This window comes from Hibiscus syriacus, unplaced genomic scaffold (genome assembly GCF_006381635.1).
Source record: "Hibiscus syriacus cultivar Baekdansim isolate YM2019G1 unplaced genomic scaffold, ASM638163v2 tig00111392_pilon, whole genome shotgun sequence".
Lineage (NCBI taxonomy): Eukaryota > Viridiplantae > Streptophyta > Magnoliopsida > Malvales > Malvaceae > Hibiscus > Hibiscus syriacus.
This window is the reverse complement of record NW_024063078.1, coordinates 1,106,273-1,125,841: the sequence shown is the minus strand read 5'-3', so window position 1 is coordinate 1,125,841 and position 19,569 is coordinate 1,106,273. Positions and strand designations below refer to the sequence as shown.

At 36.4% G+C, this 19,569-nt stretch overlaps 1 protein-coding gene and 1 pseudogene across 3 annotated transcripts; one reads left to right on the top strand and one right to left on the bottom strand.

The window, feature by feature from the left end:
* Nucleotides 1–2,449: 2,449 nt before the first annotated feature.
* Nucleotides 2,450–5,424, top strand: LOC120160336 (annotated as a pseudogene).
* Nucleotides 5,425–13,027: 7,603 nt separating this feature from the next.
* LOC120160338 lies at nt 13,028–15,262 on the bottom strand. Of its 3 annotated transcripts, none has more exons than XM_039170764.1 (4): nt 15,154–15,262; nt 14,349–14,599; nt 13,573–13,761; nt 13,028–13,373 (listed from the first exon to the last, which is right to left on the bottom strand). In XM_039170764.1, the coding sequence occupies exons 2-4, from the start codon at nt 14,592–14,594 to the stop codon at nt 13,296–13,298; spliced, it is 513 nt and encodes a 170-aa protein (XP_039026695.1). In that variant the 5' UTR covers nt 14,595–14,599; nt 15,154–15,262; the 3' UTR covers nt 13,028–13,295. The 3 variants fall into 3 exon arrangements, with proteins under 3 accessions (XP_039026695.1, XP_039026694.1, XP_039026693.1); XM_039170763.1 differs by having other exon boundaries at nt 14,349–14,602; nt 15,164–15,262; XM_039170762.1 differs by lacking the exon at nt 15,154–15,262 and adding an exon at nt 14,718–14,736.
* Nucleotides 15,263–19,569: the final 4,307 nt, after the last annotated feature.

The window sequence follows — 19,569 nt, the reverse complement described above, 5'->3', positions numbered from 1 at the left end:
AGAATTCTGAAATCCCAATCTCTGGATGACTTTATCAGCATTAATACCACTAATCCGAGTTTCCAACAACGCTACTAGATCAGGTCGACTCTCCCGACAGTGTTCCCGTAGATGACGTCTGAATTTAGGGCTTCCGACGCCCTGACAATTCCAAAAAAGAAAATTAACCATAAAGATATCTAAGTGAGAGAACCCCAATTATTGAGGGAGGTTCGGATTGACATTCTCCCTCTCTAGAGAAATATCTTCTTCAGGTATTGTACTCAGAGTCTCCTTTGCATGCGAGAGTGTTTCCTCATGTTCGTTTTCACGTTGAACTGACGAGCCCTCATCATGCAGCGTAACCTTGTCATGTTTTGTATTAACCTTAGCATTCTTCAGCCAATCCGTAAGCACTGCCGGGGAGAAACTAAAATCTTTGTTCTTCCTCACTTTAAGTCCTTTATTACCTTCCCCCACTTCTCTTCGACTACCATTTCCCCGATTATTCCTCTTATTGATATTGTTCCTGCTATCATCCGAGATTGAAACCACTGAATGACTCCCATCAGCTGTAACATATCGACTTTTCGTTACCTGCGGAATCGCGCCTTCCTCCATTGCTATCACACTTATCTGATTAAGAGCCCGACTATCCCCAACATCCTCTTTCCTGTTTGTATTTGTTCGCCTGCCAGAACTAGCCTCCAATGGTACACTATCCGTAACAACTTTCCCTTTCGCCTGATTCTCCATTCGAGAAGCGTAAACCTCACCATTCCTCTTGTTATGTTCTTCCGCTGGTGCATCCGAAACTACTGCAGTGACCTCTTCCTGACCATTATTTATCTCATTTAAAATAGCAAACCGAGATCCTCTAGCTTCAACATTACTTCCTTTGGTGTTTTGCTCCACAACTTTCTTTGGTCTCCTTTTACGTGTTTCAGCAATCATCCAAGGTCCAAACCCAGTGTCTTCGCTTCCTAACGAGTTATTTGGTACCACACTAGGCTCGCCTGCTAAACCTTCATGTCTTGTGCTCCCTTCCACAGAACCACAGTTTTCCTTCGAATGCCCATACACTCCACATTGAAAACAAATTTGCTGTAAACCTTCATACTCAATTTTTTGACAGAATCCATCAATCTTAAGGCATGGAATTAGTGGTTTATTTAAATTCACCAATACCGCCAAGCGAGCAAAACGAGACGAAATTCGTGCTATAGTCAATTTTCACAACCTGACCAATAACCATAGCAATCCGACGAAATATCGCTTTGGAATAATATCTATAGGGAAGACCTGGTAATCTCACCCATACAATAACTTGCGATGGATGCTTTTCCAATGTGGAAAATGTACGACTCCATGGTTGAACCGTCAGATAGCTCCCGAATATTGTCCATGGTCCTTCCATCAAGACACATATCTCTTCTTCCCTCTCAAACTTCACTAGGAAATAGTCATTTTCTAGATCAATAAGTTGATACTGACCTTGTAGTTTCCATAGAACGCCAATACGATTCAACAATGTTTTATAACCAATGGCACGTCCGAGAAGCCGAACTATCACCGAACGTCGCATGCTATAGTCAATTCTATCGTGAACTTGGTCTGCAAAGTGGATCACCGGATACGGACCATTGTTGTCTACAATACATTCACCATCTAGGATCTCCACTTCGTCCATAGCTTTGAGCGAAACCACATCTACCATCGTCTTCGAGTTGCCCATTACCGCGCTAGCATATGAATGCTTTCCCTGATTCCCTGCTATCTTATCATTGAAATATGTATTCGACTGTGCCTCCAAATCAGCATGGTCTTCCTCCATACGGTCAACTTCTTCCTTATTACGAACTTTCTTCGTCGCGCGTTGATCTTCATCCATGAAGGGAGATCCCGGCCTTTCCAACTGAGGAGATACCAATACTTCAGGTCCAATGAAATTACCATCAGCGTTCCCATCGTTTTGAGAAATTGCCATAGCCACAGAGCTATGCGGCGGCTGAATGCCGTTGTTTCGTGGGGTCGTGAGATCGAGTCCCACGGAGGGCAATTTTATAATTCGGAGGTTTCTTACGGAAGCTGTTCTCAACCTGGCGTTGGGGGCAGCCTACTATCTTACCTCCCTCTTACCCCATTACATATGAGAATAAGGGTCAGCTAATTCTTTGTCCATATTCATGTAAAATAAACAAATTCAAGCATTATTTAATTTCAAGAATTAATTACTGATTAAGTCAACAATTAACTTCATCAACATCGTATTGTCCAGCTCTCAAAATCTTAACTTTTTTTCATTCCACAACTAACCCTTACACTTTGTTGTCCACACAAGAAACATGACGACAGTTAATGTATTAACTCACAAGGGTACTTTTGGCATGTACAATAAATTTTCATGGCTTGCCTTTTAACTGTTATTTAGAGCTATATATAGCTATACGTATGCGCGGAGTCTGCAATTTCCCTCTTCTTCAAAGCTGTTCCTATTCTCCTCTGAAATCCCGCTCTAGATTTCTGCACGTCTTTCTCCCTCTGGAGTTCGATTGATTTCTCTTGATATTGTAAGTCAAACTCCTCTCTCTTGTTTTTTCACTGTGATTTGGTGGAAGATCGAATGTGATGAATGACTGTTTGTGTTTCTTTTGAGAAATTTAATGTTTTTTTATCGATCCAGGCCATTTTAGGATTTGGGAATCTCTTAATTTTCTTAGATCTGTTCTGAAATGTTTGAAAATTCCATGTCTTTGTTTGCTCTTTTAGCTGTTACTTTGGCTGCATTTTATTTGTTTCTTAATTGGATCCGGATCTCTTTCTGCTAATATATGAATGAAATGGGATTTAAAAGATCTGTTTTTTTTTTACATTTGATCTGGAAATCGAGGTGGATCTTGTTGCTGAAGTAATGAACTTACGGATCATTTCCTTCTTTGATTGTTTAGCTACGAGTGCAAACATTGACTCGAGGATCAAAATGTGAAATGGAAGCTTTAGATAGTTTGTTGTTCAAGTTTAATTTGATGAAACAAAGCTAATAAAAAGAAGAAAGATAACGTGATTTGGTTGCATTGGATGGCCTGATCCACCTATTTTGCTGTCAGATCTGGTGGAATATTCTGTAAAGATGGAGTTTTGCTAACTCATCCTGGTGGTGATTTACTTTTTTCTTTTCTTTATTTGCTTTTGTATTTTTACTTGATTATACTAGGTTTGGTCCCCGATTCTATTTTTACATTTTGATGTATTTGTTTATGCAAGTTGGTGCTGATTTTTTATTTGATTTTCCCATCCTTCTGAAGTTAGCTTGTCCTTTCTTATTTTTGCAGAATTGGTTCCGCTATGGCCAATTATACCCCTAAGAACATCCTAATAACCGGGGCTGCTGGGTTTATTGCCTCGCATGTCGCTAATCGGCTCATACGAAGCTACCCTGACTACAAGATTGTTGTGCTTGACAAGCTTGATTACTGCTCGAACCTGAAAAACCTCCTTCCCTCGAAGACGTCTCCAAACTTTAAGTTTGTGAAGGGGGATATTGGCAGTGCTGACCTTGTCAACTACCTCCTTATCACCGAGTCTATTGACACGATTATGCACTTTGCAGCCCAAACTCATGTTGATAAACTCATTTGGGAACAGCTTTGAGTTTACCAAGAATAATATCTACGGAACTCATGTCCTGCTTGAAGCTTGCAAAGTCACTGGCCAAATCAGGAGGTTCATCCATGTCAGCACAGATGAGGTTTATGGGGAGACAGAAGAGGATGCTGTTGTAGGAAACCATGAGGCTTCCCAACTTCTGCCTACAAACCCATATTCTGCAACAAAAGCTGGTGCTGAAATGCTTGTCATGGCATATGGTAGGTCGTACGGATTGCCCGTGATTACAACCCGTGGAAACAATGTTTATGGTCCCAACCAGTTCCCTGAAAAGTTAATCCCAAAGTTTATCCTCTTAGCAATGAGGGGGAAGACTCTCCCAATTCACGGGGATGGTTCTAATGTGAGGAGTTACTTATACTGTGAGGATGTGGCTGAAGCATTTGAAGTTATTCTTCACAGGGGTGAAGTTGGCCATGTTTATAATATTGGAACAAAGAAGGAGAGGAGAGTGATTGATGTAGCCAAAGATATATGCAAACTTTTTTCGATGGATCCAGAGACTAGCATCAAGTTTGTTGAAAACAGACCATTCAACGACCAGAGGTATTTTCTTGATGATCAGAAACTGAAGAACTTGGGTTGGTCTGAGCGAACTCTATGGGAAGATGGCTTGAAGAAGACCATAGAATGGTATACTCAGAATCCAGATTGGTGGGGCGATGTGTCCGGTGCACTTCTCCCACACCCAAGAATGCTGATGATGCCTGGTGGGAGACGCTTTGATTGTGAAGAGGAAAAAGATTCATCATATGTAACTGGTTCTAATCAGACCCAGATGGTGGTTCCAACCTTCAAAACTAGTAGCCTGCCCCAAAAACCAGCCTTGAAGTTCTTGATCTATGGCCGGACTGGCTGGATTGGAGGACTTCTTGGTCTGTTATGCGAGAAACAAGGTATTCCCTTTGAATATGGAAGAGGGCGCTTGGAAGATTGTTCATCACTTATGGCAGATATCCAGATTATAAAGCCAACCCATGTTTTTAATGCTGCCGGTGTGACCGGTAGGCCCAATGTTGACTGGTGTGAATCTCACAAAACCGAAACAATCCGCACCAATGTGGCTGGAACCTTGACCTTGGCAGATGTTTGCAGAGAACATGGACTTTTGATGATGAATTTTGCTACCGGGTGTATATTCGAGTATGATGCAGGACATCCCGAGGGCTCTGGCATTGGGTATAAAGAGGAAGACAAACCCAATTTCACTGGTTCTTTCTACTCAAAGACCAAGGCTATGGTAACCACGTTGTCTATCTTTTAATCTGTTTCATTTTGTCTGTCGGTTTGTGTCTTAAGATCTCATAAATATCCTACATTTTTTTCTAGGTCGAAGAGCTGTTGAAAGAATATGACAATGTCTGTACCCTTAGAGTTCGAATGCCGATCTCATCCGACCTAAACAACCCTCGCAACTTTATCACCAAGATTTCACGCTACAACAAGGTGGTCAACATTCCCAACAGCATGACAGTCTTGGATGAACTTCTGCCCATTTCCATCGAGATGGCTAAAAGGAACTTGAAGGGTATCTGGAACTTCACAAACCCCGGGGTCGTGAGCCACAACGAGATCCTGGAGATGTACAAGGCTTACATTGACCCCAAGTTTCAGTGGGTGAACTTCACATTGGAAGAACAAGCCAAGGTGATAGTTGCCCCTCGAAGCAACAATGAGATTGACGCATCTAAGCTGAAGAAAGAGTTCCCTGATCTGCTCTCTATCAAGGAATCACTGATTAAGTATGTCTTTGAACCCAACAAGAGAACCTGAGCCTATTGAAAGCAGGTTTCGGGTTTAGTGTCGAGTATTGTCCTCTGCTTGCTGCTGCATTTAGTTATTTCCAGGAATATCTTTTCAGTTTCATTCATTTGTTAAAGTTGTCTTCTACCACATTAAATTCTACTACAAACTATAAGCTATTAATATTTAGATAATTTCATTATTCATCCTTACTATACCTGTATCACAGCAGCTGTATCCTATTTTGCTTAGAATTCCATTATTTTAAAGAAACCTTCTATAGTACTACAATTTGTCATCCTGAGGGCTTACAAGTGTATTATTTTGGAATTACATTAGTTGAATACTTTGACTTTCAACTTGTTCTAGTCTTCGATGGAGGAAGTTATTAGTGGTGAACAAAACTCAATCCAACTCGAAAAATTGATCCTTTCAACTCGATTCGAAAAAAAATTCGACTCGAATTGATTTTGAGTTGTAATTTCATAAACTCAACTCGAAAAAATTTCAAATTCGAGTTGAGTTATAAAATACAACTCAAAATTTTTAAAAAATAGTGAATTGATTTTCAAGTTTAGTTGAATTTCTCGATTATGTATGATATATATATATATATATATATATATATATATATATATATATATCACATATGAAAAAAAGTATGAAGAAATAGGTGTATTGTATATAATTATGGAAAATCATTTAAATTGGAATCAAATAGTATAATATTTACAATTAAATTTGAATAAAAACTCGAACAATTCGACTTGATTTGACTCATTTCTAATTTTATAAACTCAATTTGAAAAATTTTCAATGCAAGTTTAAGTTATAAAATACGACTCGTCAACTCGAATAACTTGAAATTTTTTTACTCGACTTGATCGGACGCTCAACCCTAAAACTTGCATCCATCTCTCTCGTTCAAATGAGTGAATGATTTATGAATTCGTCTTTAAATTGCCTTCTGTGCTATTATTACAAAATGATGGATAAAAAGGAATATAATCGGTTGGCTCATTGTGAGCGTCCTTGGTTGTTTCCAGGCTTTCAAAGCTTCAAAAGTGCCCATATTTGACTCCTATCATGTTCTTTTAGACATTATCACTCGATGATATTTTTTTTTTGAAATAAGGTATTTTGTATTGAAATGTTACAAAATACACTACCTCAAGGACCTCACTAAAAAACCTCCCTAAAACTTATATGGAGAAAAAAGAGTAATCCTTAAGGTAGATAAAATCAAAGAACATCTTTAATAAAGTTGATCATACAAAACAACCACCATCCCTAACTCCAGAAGACATGGAGAAACAAAGATATGGACCATTCAATTTAACCAGACACTCCACAGCGAAGCATCGATCTAAACCAAGGACATCAATCTTCGAGCAAAAGACACCTTAGGCTCGAAACAGAATCATGGACAGCAGAAAGCTGCATTTGCCACAACCATTAAACACGTGCTCCAACCTTGAACTTAGAACACATATATAAAACACCTTTGCCCTTCACCTCTACTGAATATAAATTGCAACGCTTTGAGAACTAAAAGGATAAAAATGGCCTAGCAAAACTCTAGCAACCAGAAAATTCATATGCAAAAACTATTAAACTCCTCGCAGACAACTGGTACGAACAACAGCATTACAATTTCCCAGAACCTTCAGAAGCTCAATCAATGACAACTCAAAATAGTGAACCGTAAATGCTAGACTTTGATTGCATCAGAAGAACTAGACAAGAACAAAAAATCTTGGAATTATAGGAATCAAACATCCTTAAAGAGCAGCTGAAACCCAACTTCCGACATAATAAGGAGAAACTTTATAGAATAATCAAATACACTATCATCAATTTCCAATCAATAAAGAATCCGAAGTACGTACGAAATCTTGAATACTGTGAATTAGCGATGGCCAAAGTGAATTAGCCCACATACCTATCAGAACCATAGCGGAATGAAAAATCTGATCGACCGAAAACGACTTGCCTTGAAATCTGATCTTATTTCGCCACAACCATATATTCCAGATAATACCGAAAAAATCGATGATCCATAAAGCCCGAAATTTCTTTTTGAAGTTCTGAGAATACCATACCTGCAGCAAATCTTTAACATTCGAAGGAAACATCATACTAATGTTCCACACAAAGCACCAGCGTTGCCAAATCTGCCATACGAACTCGCAATTCAGCAGTAAATGATTAATAGATTCTGGAAACTTAGTGCAGAACGGACAACACAAATGATCCGAAACGTGAACTCCTCGCTTAATTAACTCAGAAATTACCGGCAATCTTTGATGCACTGCTTTCCAAACAAAACTAGACACTTTTGGTGGAACGAATTTACACCAAACAAATTTCCAGATGGGGTCTTCCAGTTTACCTGCAGTAGACACACTAAGACAAAATGATTTGGGAGTGTACATACCATCAACGGAGCCAATCCATTTCAATTTATCCACAACAGGAGCTGAGCTCACAGCTCTGTTTAAAACTTCCAAAAACTGCGACCAACGATCAGTTTCCCAATCAAAATAGACCTCTCCTAAGCTCAATCTTCCAAACCTATACCCCATTAATCCAATTCCCAAACTCAGATATGTTCCCAGATTTTCTTTGCGCAAGACCAAAGATTCTAGGAAAGGATACTTTAAGGGAAAGCATTTCAGACCAATGATCATTCCAAAAATCTATTTTATCACCATTACCAATAACGCAAATAAAATCCTTTCTCACATTTCCTTCAAATGAAGCAGCCTGATTAATAATATTACACCATACCCAAGAAGCATTACGCAAGTTAGTCTCTTTTGGAACAAGAGAATCAGAACCGTAATTGTACTTATCTACAATTATTTTTTTCCAAAGACTGTCACTCTCCTGACTAAAACGCCAAATCCATTTGTTGAGTAACGCTCTATTCCTCGTTTTGACGTCATAGATACCTAAACCCAAATGTGATCTCGGCCCACATATTGTTTGCCATTTTAACCAGTGAATTCCTCTATCCGAATTTCCTTTCCAGACAAACGAAGCTATGCATTTATCAATAGAAGCTGCGACAGACTTAGGAATAGGAAATAATGACATATAATAGACAGGTAAATTAGATAACACAGATCTGACTAGAGTGATTCTGCCCGCAAAAGATAGAAACTTGCTTTTCCAACTCTGTAGGCGCAGTTGAACCTTATCCAACACTGGTTGCCATAGAGTCTTCGAGTTCTTTTTATGTCCCAACGGAAGACCCAAGTATGTCGTAGGAAGAGAATCCCATCCACAATTCAACAAATTCGCCCAGCTACTTATCCTATTTTCATTGACATTGATCCCGAAAATCTTTGATTTCTTCATATTTAATTTCAATCCTGCAGCCAACTCAAAAATTTTTAAAACACGATTGAAATTCAATAAACTCACAACATTTGCTGCCGAAAAGATCAATAAGTCATCAGCAAATTGAATGTGTGATAAGTTTGTCTCCGGACCCAACACCAACACCTTCACACAACCCATTTGCAGACGCTTTCAATAACATGTCACTTAGTGCCTCCCCAACAACGTTAAAGAGCATTGGCGAAAGGGGACAACCCTGCCTTAGACCTCTTTTGATTGAAAAACTACTAGACGGACATCCATTAACTAATACTGCAATGGATGGGGTCGAAATGCATAAATATACCCATTTTCTCCATCTTTTTCCGAAGCCCATCTTCTTAAGAATAAAGTTAAAAAAATTCCAGTCAACAGTATCATAGGCTTTGCTAAAATCAGCCTTAAAAATCACAGCTTCTTTCTTCTTCTTGAACATGTCATCGATAACTTCATTAGCAATTAGTATACAATCCGCGATCTGCTTTCCCGAGATAAAAGCAAACTGATATTCCCCTATAACTTCATTAAGACAACTAGCCATTCTCTTTGCCAAAACCCGAGACACTATTTTATACAAACTTCCCACCAGAGAAATCGGTCTGAAATCCTCTAGATGAACCGCCTCATTAACCTTCGGGATTAGAGCGATATACGATTTGTTAAAAGACTGGTCCTCAATTCTACCCCAATAAAACTCAGTCATAAACAACATAACATCTTCCTTGATAACATTCCAATTTTTTTTAAAAAAAATCCAAGTTGAAGCCGTCTGGACCCGGCGCTCTCGAACCATCAGACGAATTAATAACAGACCACACCTCTACCTCTGAAAACGGACTTTCCAACAACCGTCTCGAACCAGCACACAATCTCTTAACTGGAATGTCCCAATTTTTAACTGGAATAGTCTTAACTTCATTGAAGGAAACCCGAAAGTAAGAAACAAAGGCGTTCTGAATCCTAGCTTGCTGTTTTAAAACCAAATTCTGCATCTTCAATTTAGAAATCTGATTTCTTTTAGCTCTTGATGAAGCAGTTAAATGAAAGAATTTCGTATTCCTATCCCCTTCCTTAAACCACCTAAGTCTAGATTTTTGAAGCCACTCACGTTCTTCTCTCCGCAACAGAGACCACAAACGAGCCTTCATTACCACAAGATCAGACTGGGCAGTGGAAGAATTCTGATTCGAAATACATCTTGTTTCTAACTCTTCAATTAGCTTCCCAATCTTATCCACAGAATCAGAACTCCTCTCACGTAAAAATCTTGCTCTTTCTTTAGTGACAGCCTTTGTAAGCAAGAATGATTGCGATATGTTATTGCCTCTATTCGATTCCCACACAAACTTAATTTTGTCCACAAGAATTGAGTCTTTAGCCCAATGATTAAACCATTTGAAGGGCCTAACAATTTTTCTATGTTTCCTTTCTTTTAAGACTACCGGATTATGATCCGATACACTTCTTGGAAGAGAAAGCTGCACCAAATCAGGATATAAGCAGGCAATTTCAGGAGAAATAAGTATCATGTCTAATCTACTACAATCACAGACGACCCACCCCTAAACCAAGTGAAAATACTGCCCAGTGTTGGGACTTCGAACAAATCCCACCTAGAAATGAACTCTTCAAACAATCTCCTTGCAGCAGGAAAATCAGAAGCCCCTATTCTTTCAAAAACATACCTTACAACATTGAAATCCCCCCACCACAACTGGACACTTGAAACTTGAGATAACATTACTTAATTGCTCGAAAAAATCGCACCTTTCACTATGAAGATTTGGCCCATAGACGTTATAATACCATCTCTAAATTGTTCAACATCAGTCTGCCTTTAAGAGCAATTCGCCTAGAAACAACATTGTTATTCATAAAAAATACTACTGTCCCATAAGTAATGAGGCCTCCCGAGGCTCCTCCGTAGGCGCAAATATCAGACCCCTTTCAAATCTGCCCTTTAAAACGTTCAACAGAAACAGTGGATGACCACCTCTTTCGAAGCAAGAATACAACACCCAGAGCCTCTCCAACTGAAGTAGCCTCCGCTTCATTTTGTAAACCCTCCGAACCAGCACTGATCTCCCTTGCCGAATTAGTTTGATTAACTGTAACCCTTTTTTGCAATTTGTAACAATTTTTCTTCTAGTAAACTCTTCTTTCTTTCTTTTAGAGCTGAACTTGTAGAGCGATTATTAATTTCAACCCCGTTCATTCCTTTATCAGCGCTAGGAATAATGTTATTTTGAGAATTAGATCGGTCCTGGACACGCTTCGAGGATGAATGAACCGATAATCCCCTGGGAGAATATTGAGTAGGGCCCTCTCCCTCTATCCTAAAGGAAGATACCTCATCAATGGGGATGTCTAGCCTAGAACTGTTAGAAACAGATTGGGTCCCCAAACATGCCCCACCATCTCTATTTAGTTCCATATACCCGACACTATCGTCCGCAAACAGATCCTTAGGCCCAATATTTTCAAAAATCGGCACCTCATGCAAGGCCTCATTCACAATAACCCTCATTTCCACCTCAGCCTCCCCATGTCCCCTACTAACTTCCATCAGTCCGTTGACATTTTCACTCCTCTGGCAGTGCGAAGCATGCGGAGCAGCCGAATTAAATGCGTCCTCAGAACCTGACCCGTAAACATGGACATCTTCTATCAATTTCTCCTTACTCGCTACCCCAGCATCGGGCACCACTGACCACCACCAGGCATCAATCCATCTATGAACATTCGACTCTCTTCCTGAGCTTCTGTTGTAATTTTAATGGAATATAATCTTCCATTACAGACAATGGAAACTTTTTCTGGGATTTCCGAAGCACACTGAACTTCCAACAAAATCTTAGCTACATCAAACCTTGACCTATTACAAGTATCTTCATCAACCAACAACACTTTACCCCACAAACTTCCCAAATTCATGAAGAAACTTTCACTCCACACTAATAATGGAACGTCCGACAGAAGAATCCAAGTTTTAACTCTAAGTTTGTTCTCATAACCCTCCAACAATTCCAGCTCGTCAAACCATAGAGAAACCCAATGCTCCTATTTTGCCACACACCCTGTCGAGCAGATTCATATTTGAATTGTAAAACCACTAGTAATTCATGCCAGATACTTACCTTCACATCTAATCCATCCGCACAGAAAGCAGTTTGAACTATATCTTCATTATACATATTTTTTATTTTTCCGACCAAACAAGATTGTCTCCACGCGACCTCCTTCTCTGCAATACGAATGATCTTGTTTTCCTCTCCGTTTTGAGAAGTTTTCCTCACAGCTTTATCATCCTCAAACATCACATGAATCACATTATCCTTACCTGATAATATAGAACACTGAGAAAAATCGACATGTTCCTTAACTCCTCCTTCAACAAACTAATCCCCTCTGACTACTTCCTTGAAAGACCTGGAATCCCTTATCGAGGGTAACCAAACTTTGTTGATATTTCTGTCATCAACAGACCTCTGAAACTTTGGATCTCCCTTGTTGTCGTGAAAAACTCTAATCTTAAAGCCATCGATAATCCTCCCATCAGCTCTACGGACCGCTAAGTCTGCTTCAGATTTCCTTCTGAACCTAACAAAAGCAAAAGTTGAGCTGGCTGCTACTCGATGATATTTTGGACCACTATATTGATGATGTTTCATTTTCTCTTTCATTGATTTTCTATTTATTTCTACAGACGTTGCCAAGGAACAAAAAGGGAAATAAAGATTTGATTTTTAAATTGAATAAATAATTTAAACTTACAACGATTTAAAATTAAATATTCTATACATAAGTGAAATTAGGGCATTGTCTCTTCAAAGAACTAAAAGTTGTATCATATATAAAACAACCATTAATCTATCAAAAATTGAAGTTGCGATTTGGAAAATTCAATTTTTCAACATTCACATGGATGCAAGGTTACTCAAGTATACGTGGGAAGAAGAGCTTCCAAAGTGTAGATAACAAATCTCCTGCTATTGATAAGATACATATAATCTCAAACAGAGAATCTACATTCGAACTTTGAAAATGACATTATTGAAAAGGCCAATCATAAATGCTGAGCATAAACAGTAAAATGAACATAGAAAATAAAGGGGAAAAATCAAATATCTTGAAGAACTTCATGGTTGCTTTGCCTAACTTCATTTGCACTCAACTATAGTAGAAGGAACCCTCAAGATTCACAAGTTCTTTGAGGCAAACAATAATGAAAATTTAAAATTAAAAGAAATCAAAGTTGTGCAAATATAAACATCCTTTTTTAGGGAAAAAACCCAAGACGATGTCACAACATGTTATACACTATATGCCTCTATAAATCTGCTAAAGATCCAATCATTCATTGGCTGTAGTTAAATCCCCATGCAAATCCATTTGAACCATTTCCCCATAGGCAGATTTGCATAATTATTCACACTAGGCATCAGAATCACTAACGGTTCTCAATTCCATCAAAGAATTATATTTGTACTCAAATGGCAAAGTCTTCTAGCGTGATATCAGTTCTACTTACGTTTCGAACAGTTTTCAGCTCGCGTTACTGCATCTGTAAGAACATCAATTGTCCAATTCTTCAAGTCCTCCTACATACAAACAAAAATCAGCAAGATTTGAAAACCATCAAGGTCAAGGGTCTTTCTTTAGCATATTATTAGCTGATACGAAAATCATCTAAATGCATTCGATGCATGCATAAAAAGGTACAGCCGCCATCAATAAGAAAAAAGAACAGATACATATATTCATCCATCAAATAAAATTGTACTCAGATATGTGGCTTACCATATGCAATGTTTCTCCGGTTCTTATTTTTGCATTTGGACGAGCAAGCTTGGATTCAAAAGGAGTTCTTGGTCTGACTTCTCTAATTTCTTCCCACTCCTCATGAGTAAGCATCCTGACCGTGCCTTGACCAGAAGGAGCATTCTTTATCTTTCGCTCGATCATTTCCTGGGACTTCGATTCATCATGCTGCCAATGCACAAAATATCAATATAAAAATCTCCGCATTCATTAATAAATACTAAACAAGTGCAGTCCATGAGACATGCAACTGTCAGAAGACAATTCATAAAGCCTCAAAATAGGAAATTTAAGGTATGGTGATGAGTGATTTGAGAAGGTTCATATACTGTTTCATCTAGGCAAGAAGAGTACGTGACTGACAAAATAACATAAATAAATAAATCAGCTCATTCTACAACTAGTGTCTTGTTTCTAGTCCAAATTTTCTTTCTTTTCCCAATACCCTGTATTAAGTCATTGTGCAGAATGAAACAGTGGGTTATCCAGAGTGATAACATAAACAATAAGGATTTCTATAAACTGTTTGAACTATCAACCAATAAGAATAAACTTCCAGAAGAAATGCTTTTAGCAATGATTATTCTACACTCTATATTTCATTATCCATAGATGACAATATAACATATTGAGCTTTGCACAATCAAGGCAGCCTGGAAAAGCATGTAGTTTCTCAAACTGACCAGCTAGAAGCAATCATCAAACTATGTAAATGAAGAGCATTCCCAGTAAAAACACAGATTGAAAGAACAAACCATCATGAGCAGTTTCGCAAACAGTGCAATTCCAGCAACAGCAAGAACCATCGGCAGCGTTGCTGTATCTAGAAAGGATCTCGATTCGGGAACCTCCACAAACAACTGATCCTTCTTGAGATTCCTTCTTTTCCTCGTCTTCTGAATTTCAGCAATCTTTATCTTCAAAGTTTCGGAAGGACCATCGCGAGATAACGAATGCAATAATCTCCTAAACAAGGGTGAGTTTTGACTAACTTTATTCATGTTACCTGGAAAATGATATAATCTACTTACCTAACAATTTTTATGAATTAAAACAAAAAACACTCCAAAAGCTCAACCCACAGATAAAGAGCAAATGAAAATAGAATAACAGAATCTCTCAACACATTGCCTAGGAAAATTAACCTTCTGTCAGTAAAAACCACCTCCAATTAAAAAGCAAGAAAATTTAAAATTTCTCAATTGTAATTAAATTAAATAATCCTTACCAAGTTACCAACGTAGAATTACAATCTCTCCTAATGTTTCCTAAAGGGTACAATTTTTATTTCATTAATTCCTTCCAACAGGTGTAGTACGGGAAAGGAACCTACCAAGCGTATAAACTGATCGTGAAGTTATAAAATCAAATTGCCCCAAACTTTTAGGAGCAAATAAAATGGCGTTCAGTCGAGAATCAATAGAGAAGAATGGAAATTTGAGTAAAGGTTGATAGTTTCCACTCTTTGGAAGCAATATAGAAAAAAACACAGTAATACAAGGTTTAGCTAATGAACTGAGAAGTTAAATTTCAATGCATTTGCTAAAAGAAGGAGATTACCTGCAGGCTGCAGCAACTGGGGATCGTCGCAAGGTGAGGCTTGGATTTTTCTTCGTTGAAGGCTCGAGAGATTTTTGAGACAACTGAGAAAATGAAACGAGGAGGATTAGTAGCCATGAGGCCCAACAACATTGGGTATAGATTTTTTTATTTCAATTATTTATTATTATTATTATTTTAATTTAACTTATTAATAAATAAATAAATAAAAGATATATTTCATATGAGAATTTTTAAGAGTTAATATTTGATACATTATCAGTACAATATTTTATATAAACAGTTTCTAAATATAATTATATGTCAAAATTCTAAACTCTAAATTTTAAAATTACAAATTTTAGGATAAATTAATCCAACCACCCAACTATTGCATATTTTCACTTTAACCCAACTTACACATTTTTACTTTAGCCTCTCTTTTTTTAAATTGCATATTTTCACTTTAACCTCTCTTTTTTAAATTTTTATCAATCAAGTCACCAAACTATTAAATGCATTCAAATAAACCAATTAATAAATATAATATAAATATTTGATAATCAATATTTATATATTTTATCAATTTAGTCTTAATTTAATTTATGTATGACACGTTTCACCCTTGAAGGGGGCTGAATTCTCAAATAATGCAACTGGAAAAAAAATTATTCGAATAGGGCACTCTCGAAATTATTTCGTGAAATAGAGTGAATGCTACAGTAAATCTGAAGAGACTTACTGGGAGAGACGCATGGAGTGCAATGCGTCTCCCATATTTTTTCACTATGTAAATGTACAAAGGGTAAATTACACAATTAATCATTCATATTTTATGTTAGTCGTGTAAATATATAAACTTTATATCTACTAAATATTCAATTTAAATTGGTATTACGAATATTTTGACATTAATTTAATTATAAAACTATTTTTTATTAAAAATTCACGAGATATTATCATAATAATACTATTTTGGACAACAATTTCAATTAGAAATTATGTAAGCACGATGTTGGTTTCTTTAGTACACAAATTCAATGCTTGGACTCCAAAAAAAATTACCCTTTGTACATTTATGAAAAAGTGAAAAAATTACCCTTTAGTACACAAGTTGAGTGATTAAATTGAAAAAAAAATTAAAAGTATAATAAGTGAATTTAGAGAGAGAGTAAAGTTGAATGATTAATTATGTAATTTACCCTTTGAAAATATGGGAGACGCAGAGAGTGCAATGCGTCTCCCATATTTTTTTAGGCTAAATTGCATAATTAATCATTCAACTTTACTCTCTTTCCAAATTCACTTACTATACTTTTAATTTTTTCAATTTAATCACTCAACTTTTGTTTTACTCATATTTTGACCACTCATCGACCATTGTTCAAGTTGTTATATGGAAGCCAATTTGATCCATCAGCTCTAGCATTGAATTTGTATACTAAAGAAACCAACATCGTGCTTACATAATTTTTAATTGAAATTGTTGTCCAAAACAGTGCAGTTATATTTAATTAATTTGGAGAGAGAATAAAGTTAATGATTAATTGTGTAATTTACCCTTTGTACATTTACATAAGAATGAAATTGGTGAAAAAAAATATGGGAGAGGCATTGCACTAAAAATATGGGAGAGGCATTGCACTCTCATATTTATGTATAAGTCGCTTAGACTCAAATGCGTCTTCGAATTTACTAACATTCACTCTATTTCACGAAATAATTTCAAGAGTGACCTATTCAAAAAAAAAAATACAACAACATTATTTGAGAACACCAGCCTGAATAGCATCAAATAACAAATAACAAAGAAGAGCAGCTGTTGGGGATCGAACTCACGATCCAAGAGGATGGGATATGCGTTCCTTTACCATCAAGACAAACTATAACAGGCAAAACTTTTCAACATAGTTTAGATATTATAGTATAATTTATGGCAGAAAAAAGGTAATTTGATGCGGTTGAGAGGACTTGAACCTGGATCATTGTCTGTTTAAGTTGGTAAACGTACACTGGTATATATATTTTATACTTTAATTAATACCAGAAAAAATAAGGAAAGAAAAATGGTTATGGCAAGATTCGAACCTAGGCTAAATATAAAACTTTACAGCACAAAATTACTCAAGCAAATTTATATTTGGTTAATTTTTGGATAGAATATATATATATATATTTAAACACTAATTTATAAAAGATTAAAAAGAAAGTTAAATTTAAGTTTTGTATATATATATATATATATATATAGTTTACTCTGAATTTTAAACTCTACATTCTAAAATAAGTAATCCTTAATTCCTAAATCTTATATTCTTCTATATAAACATAAACTCTTGATATCACATTATCTCATATCATTTACTAACATTTTTTAAAAGAAATTATTAATTTTATTCAAAATAAGAAATTATTAATTTTATTCAAAATAAGAAATATCTCAAATTACAATAAAGATTTACAATCATAATAATAAATTAAGCATATATTTAAGACAATTTCCTATAATTATTGAAACAAAACTAGCAATTTAATATCACATGAGGATCATACAAGGAAAATTAAAATCTAACAGAGAAAACTCGAACGAATATAGATACAAACATATCTGATCGCATGGACAAACAAACCACAAAAGGTGATCAAGCTACTAAAAAATCACCGACAAATCGCAAAACGTATAACGGGTATCCAAATCCAATTTGAGGGTCCAAAGCAGGGAATATCAATAATATAACAGATAAGAGCCAAAATTTTATGGACTAAAATAAAATAAAGGAAAATAAAAAGCACAAATTTAAAGGTGCATAAAAATTAAATAGTAGAAATAAAAAGAGTAATAAAAATAAAATTCGTTAGTGTTAATTTTAATATTTAACTTGGACTGTAAATAATGTGAGTCATACCCCGGGGTGGGTCATCGCAAAGTCGTACCAATAATTCGAACATAAAAGTAAAAATTAGTGGTTAGTAGTTATAAGTTAGAAAAGTTAGTTGTTAGAAATTAGTAAAGTTTGGATCATAATAAGAAAAAGCCAAAATCAAAATCAAAATCAAAACAAATTAAAACAAAATAGAGCATATTGACCAAATATAAAATGAAGACAGAAGTAGGGGGACTATTTCATGATTTTCCCTATATTAGTGACTAGAATGCAAAAGGGAGCTAAATCTATAGGAACCTTAGCGTGAATAACCCACAGGCTTTATTATATAGCTTAGATATTTTCTATTTTGGGTAAAAAATAAAAAAAAACCTAAAAAACAACCCTTGGTTATTTTTTTCTCTCCAAGGCACTATCCCCAGCCTCCCTAAAAACCCCACGCCGGCGCCACTCGTGACACCAGTACCAACCGGCGGCCGAGTTTGATGGTCTCTTCCCCTACGTACGTCGACCGTGGCAAGGACAACCGAAGAGGCCACTCAACCGAGCCCAACCCCCATTGGTTTCGCCTCTCACCTCAAGAATTTAAACATCTCCTACTATAATGACATTTCTGCAAGAGTTAAGTGTAAGAAAATGGAATTAGAAAAGCAACAACTTCTCTCTTTGAAAGAAGAAGACACTCTTGACAAGGAACTTTAGATACAACAAGAATTACTTAATCTTGAAGAAGTCGAATTAATGTTTTTGAAACAAAAGGCCAAGATGCAATGGATTAAAGATGAAGATAAATGCTCTAAATTCTTCCATTCTGTTATTGCTGTAAAAAATAAGAAGGATACAATTCAAATGCTCACTGATGACCAGGGAACCAGACTTGATTCCTTTGATGCTATGACCTCTGAAGTAATTGATTTCTTTTACAATCTGATTGGGAAAGTTGATCCTAAGGTTAAAGGTGGTAATCTGCAATTCTTGAAAGAGCTTCTGAACTACTCCATTTCCTCAGAATATGCTTCTGCTCTGATCAAGGATATAACCATAGAAGAGATTAAAGAAACCATTTTTGACCACCCTGGTCCTGATGGATACTCTCCTCACTTTTTCAAATACTCTTGGTCCATTATTGATGAATATGTTGTGGCAACAGTTAAACATTTTTTCTAGCAATCCTCCATGCTCACTGCCTTCAATGCAACAACTCTTGTTTTGATACCTAAAATTCCCAATCCCAGCAAAGTCAAAGACTTCAGGCCAATACCTTGATGTTCTATTATATACAAGACTCTCACAAAGATTTTAGTCAAGAGACTAACTTGTCTTCTTCTTGATATTGTCTCCCTAAACCAAACAACTTTTATAAAAGGAAGAAGCATTGTTGAAAACACCATCCTTGCTCAAGAATTGGTCAAAGGTTATGGCATGAAAAACATCTCACCAAGATGTTCCTTGAAGATTGATCTTCAAAAGGCTTTCGATACTCTGCACTGGGGCTTTATTTCAACTGTCCTAAGAGCTTTAAACCTCCCTCAGCAATTTATTATTTGGATTG

Coding starts and splice junctions, on each gene's coding strand:
- LOC120160338 (XM_039170762.1), bottom strand. Junction 13,762..14,348: donor TTGCGAAACTGCTCATGATG/GTTTGTTCTTTC, acceptor GTGCATTGGCAG/CATGATGAATCGAAGTCCCA. Junction 13,374..13,572: donor CCGGAGAAACATTGCATATG/GTAAGCCACATA, acceptor GTTTGTATGTAG/GAGGACTTGAAGAATTGGAC.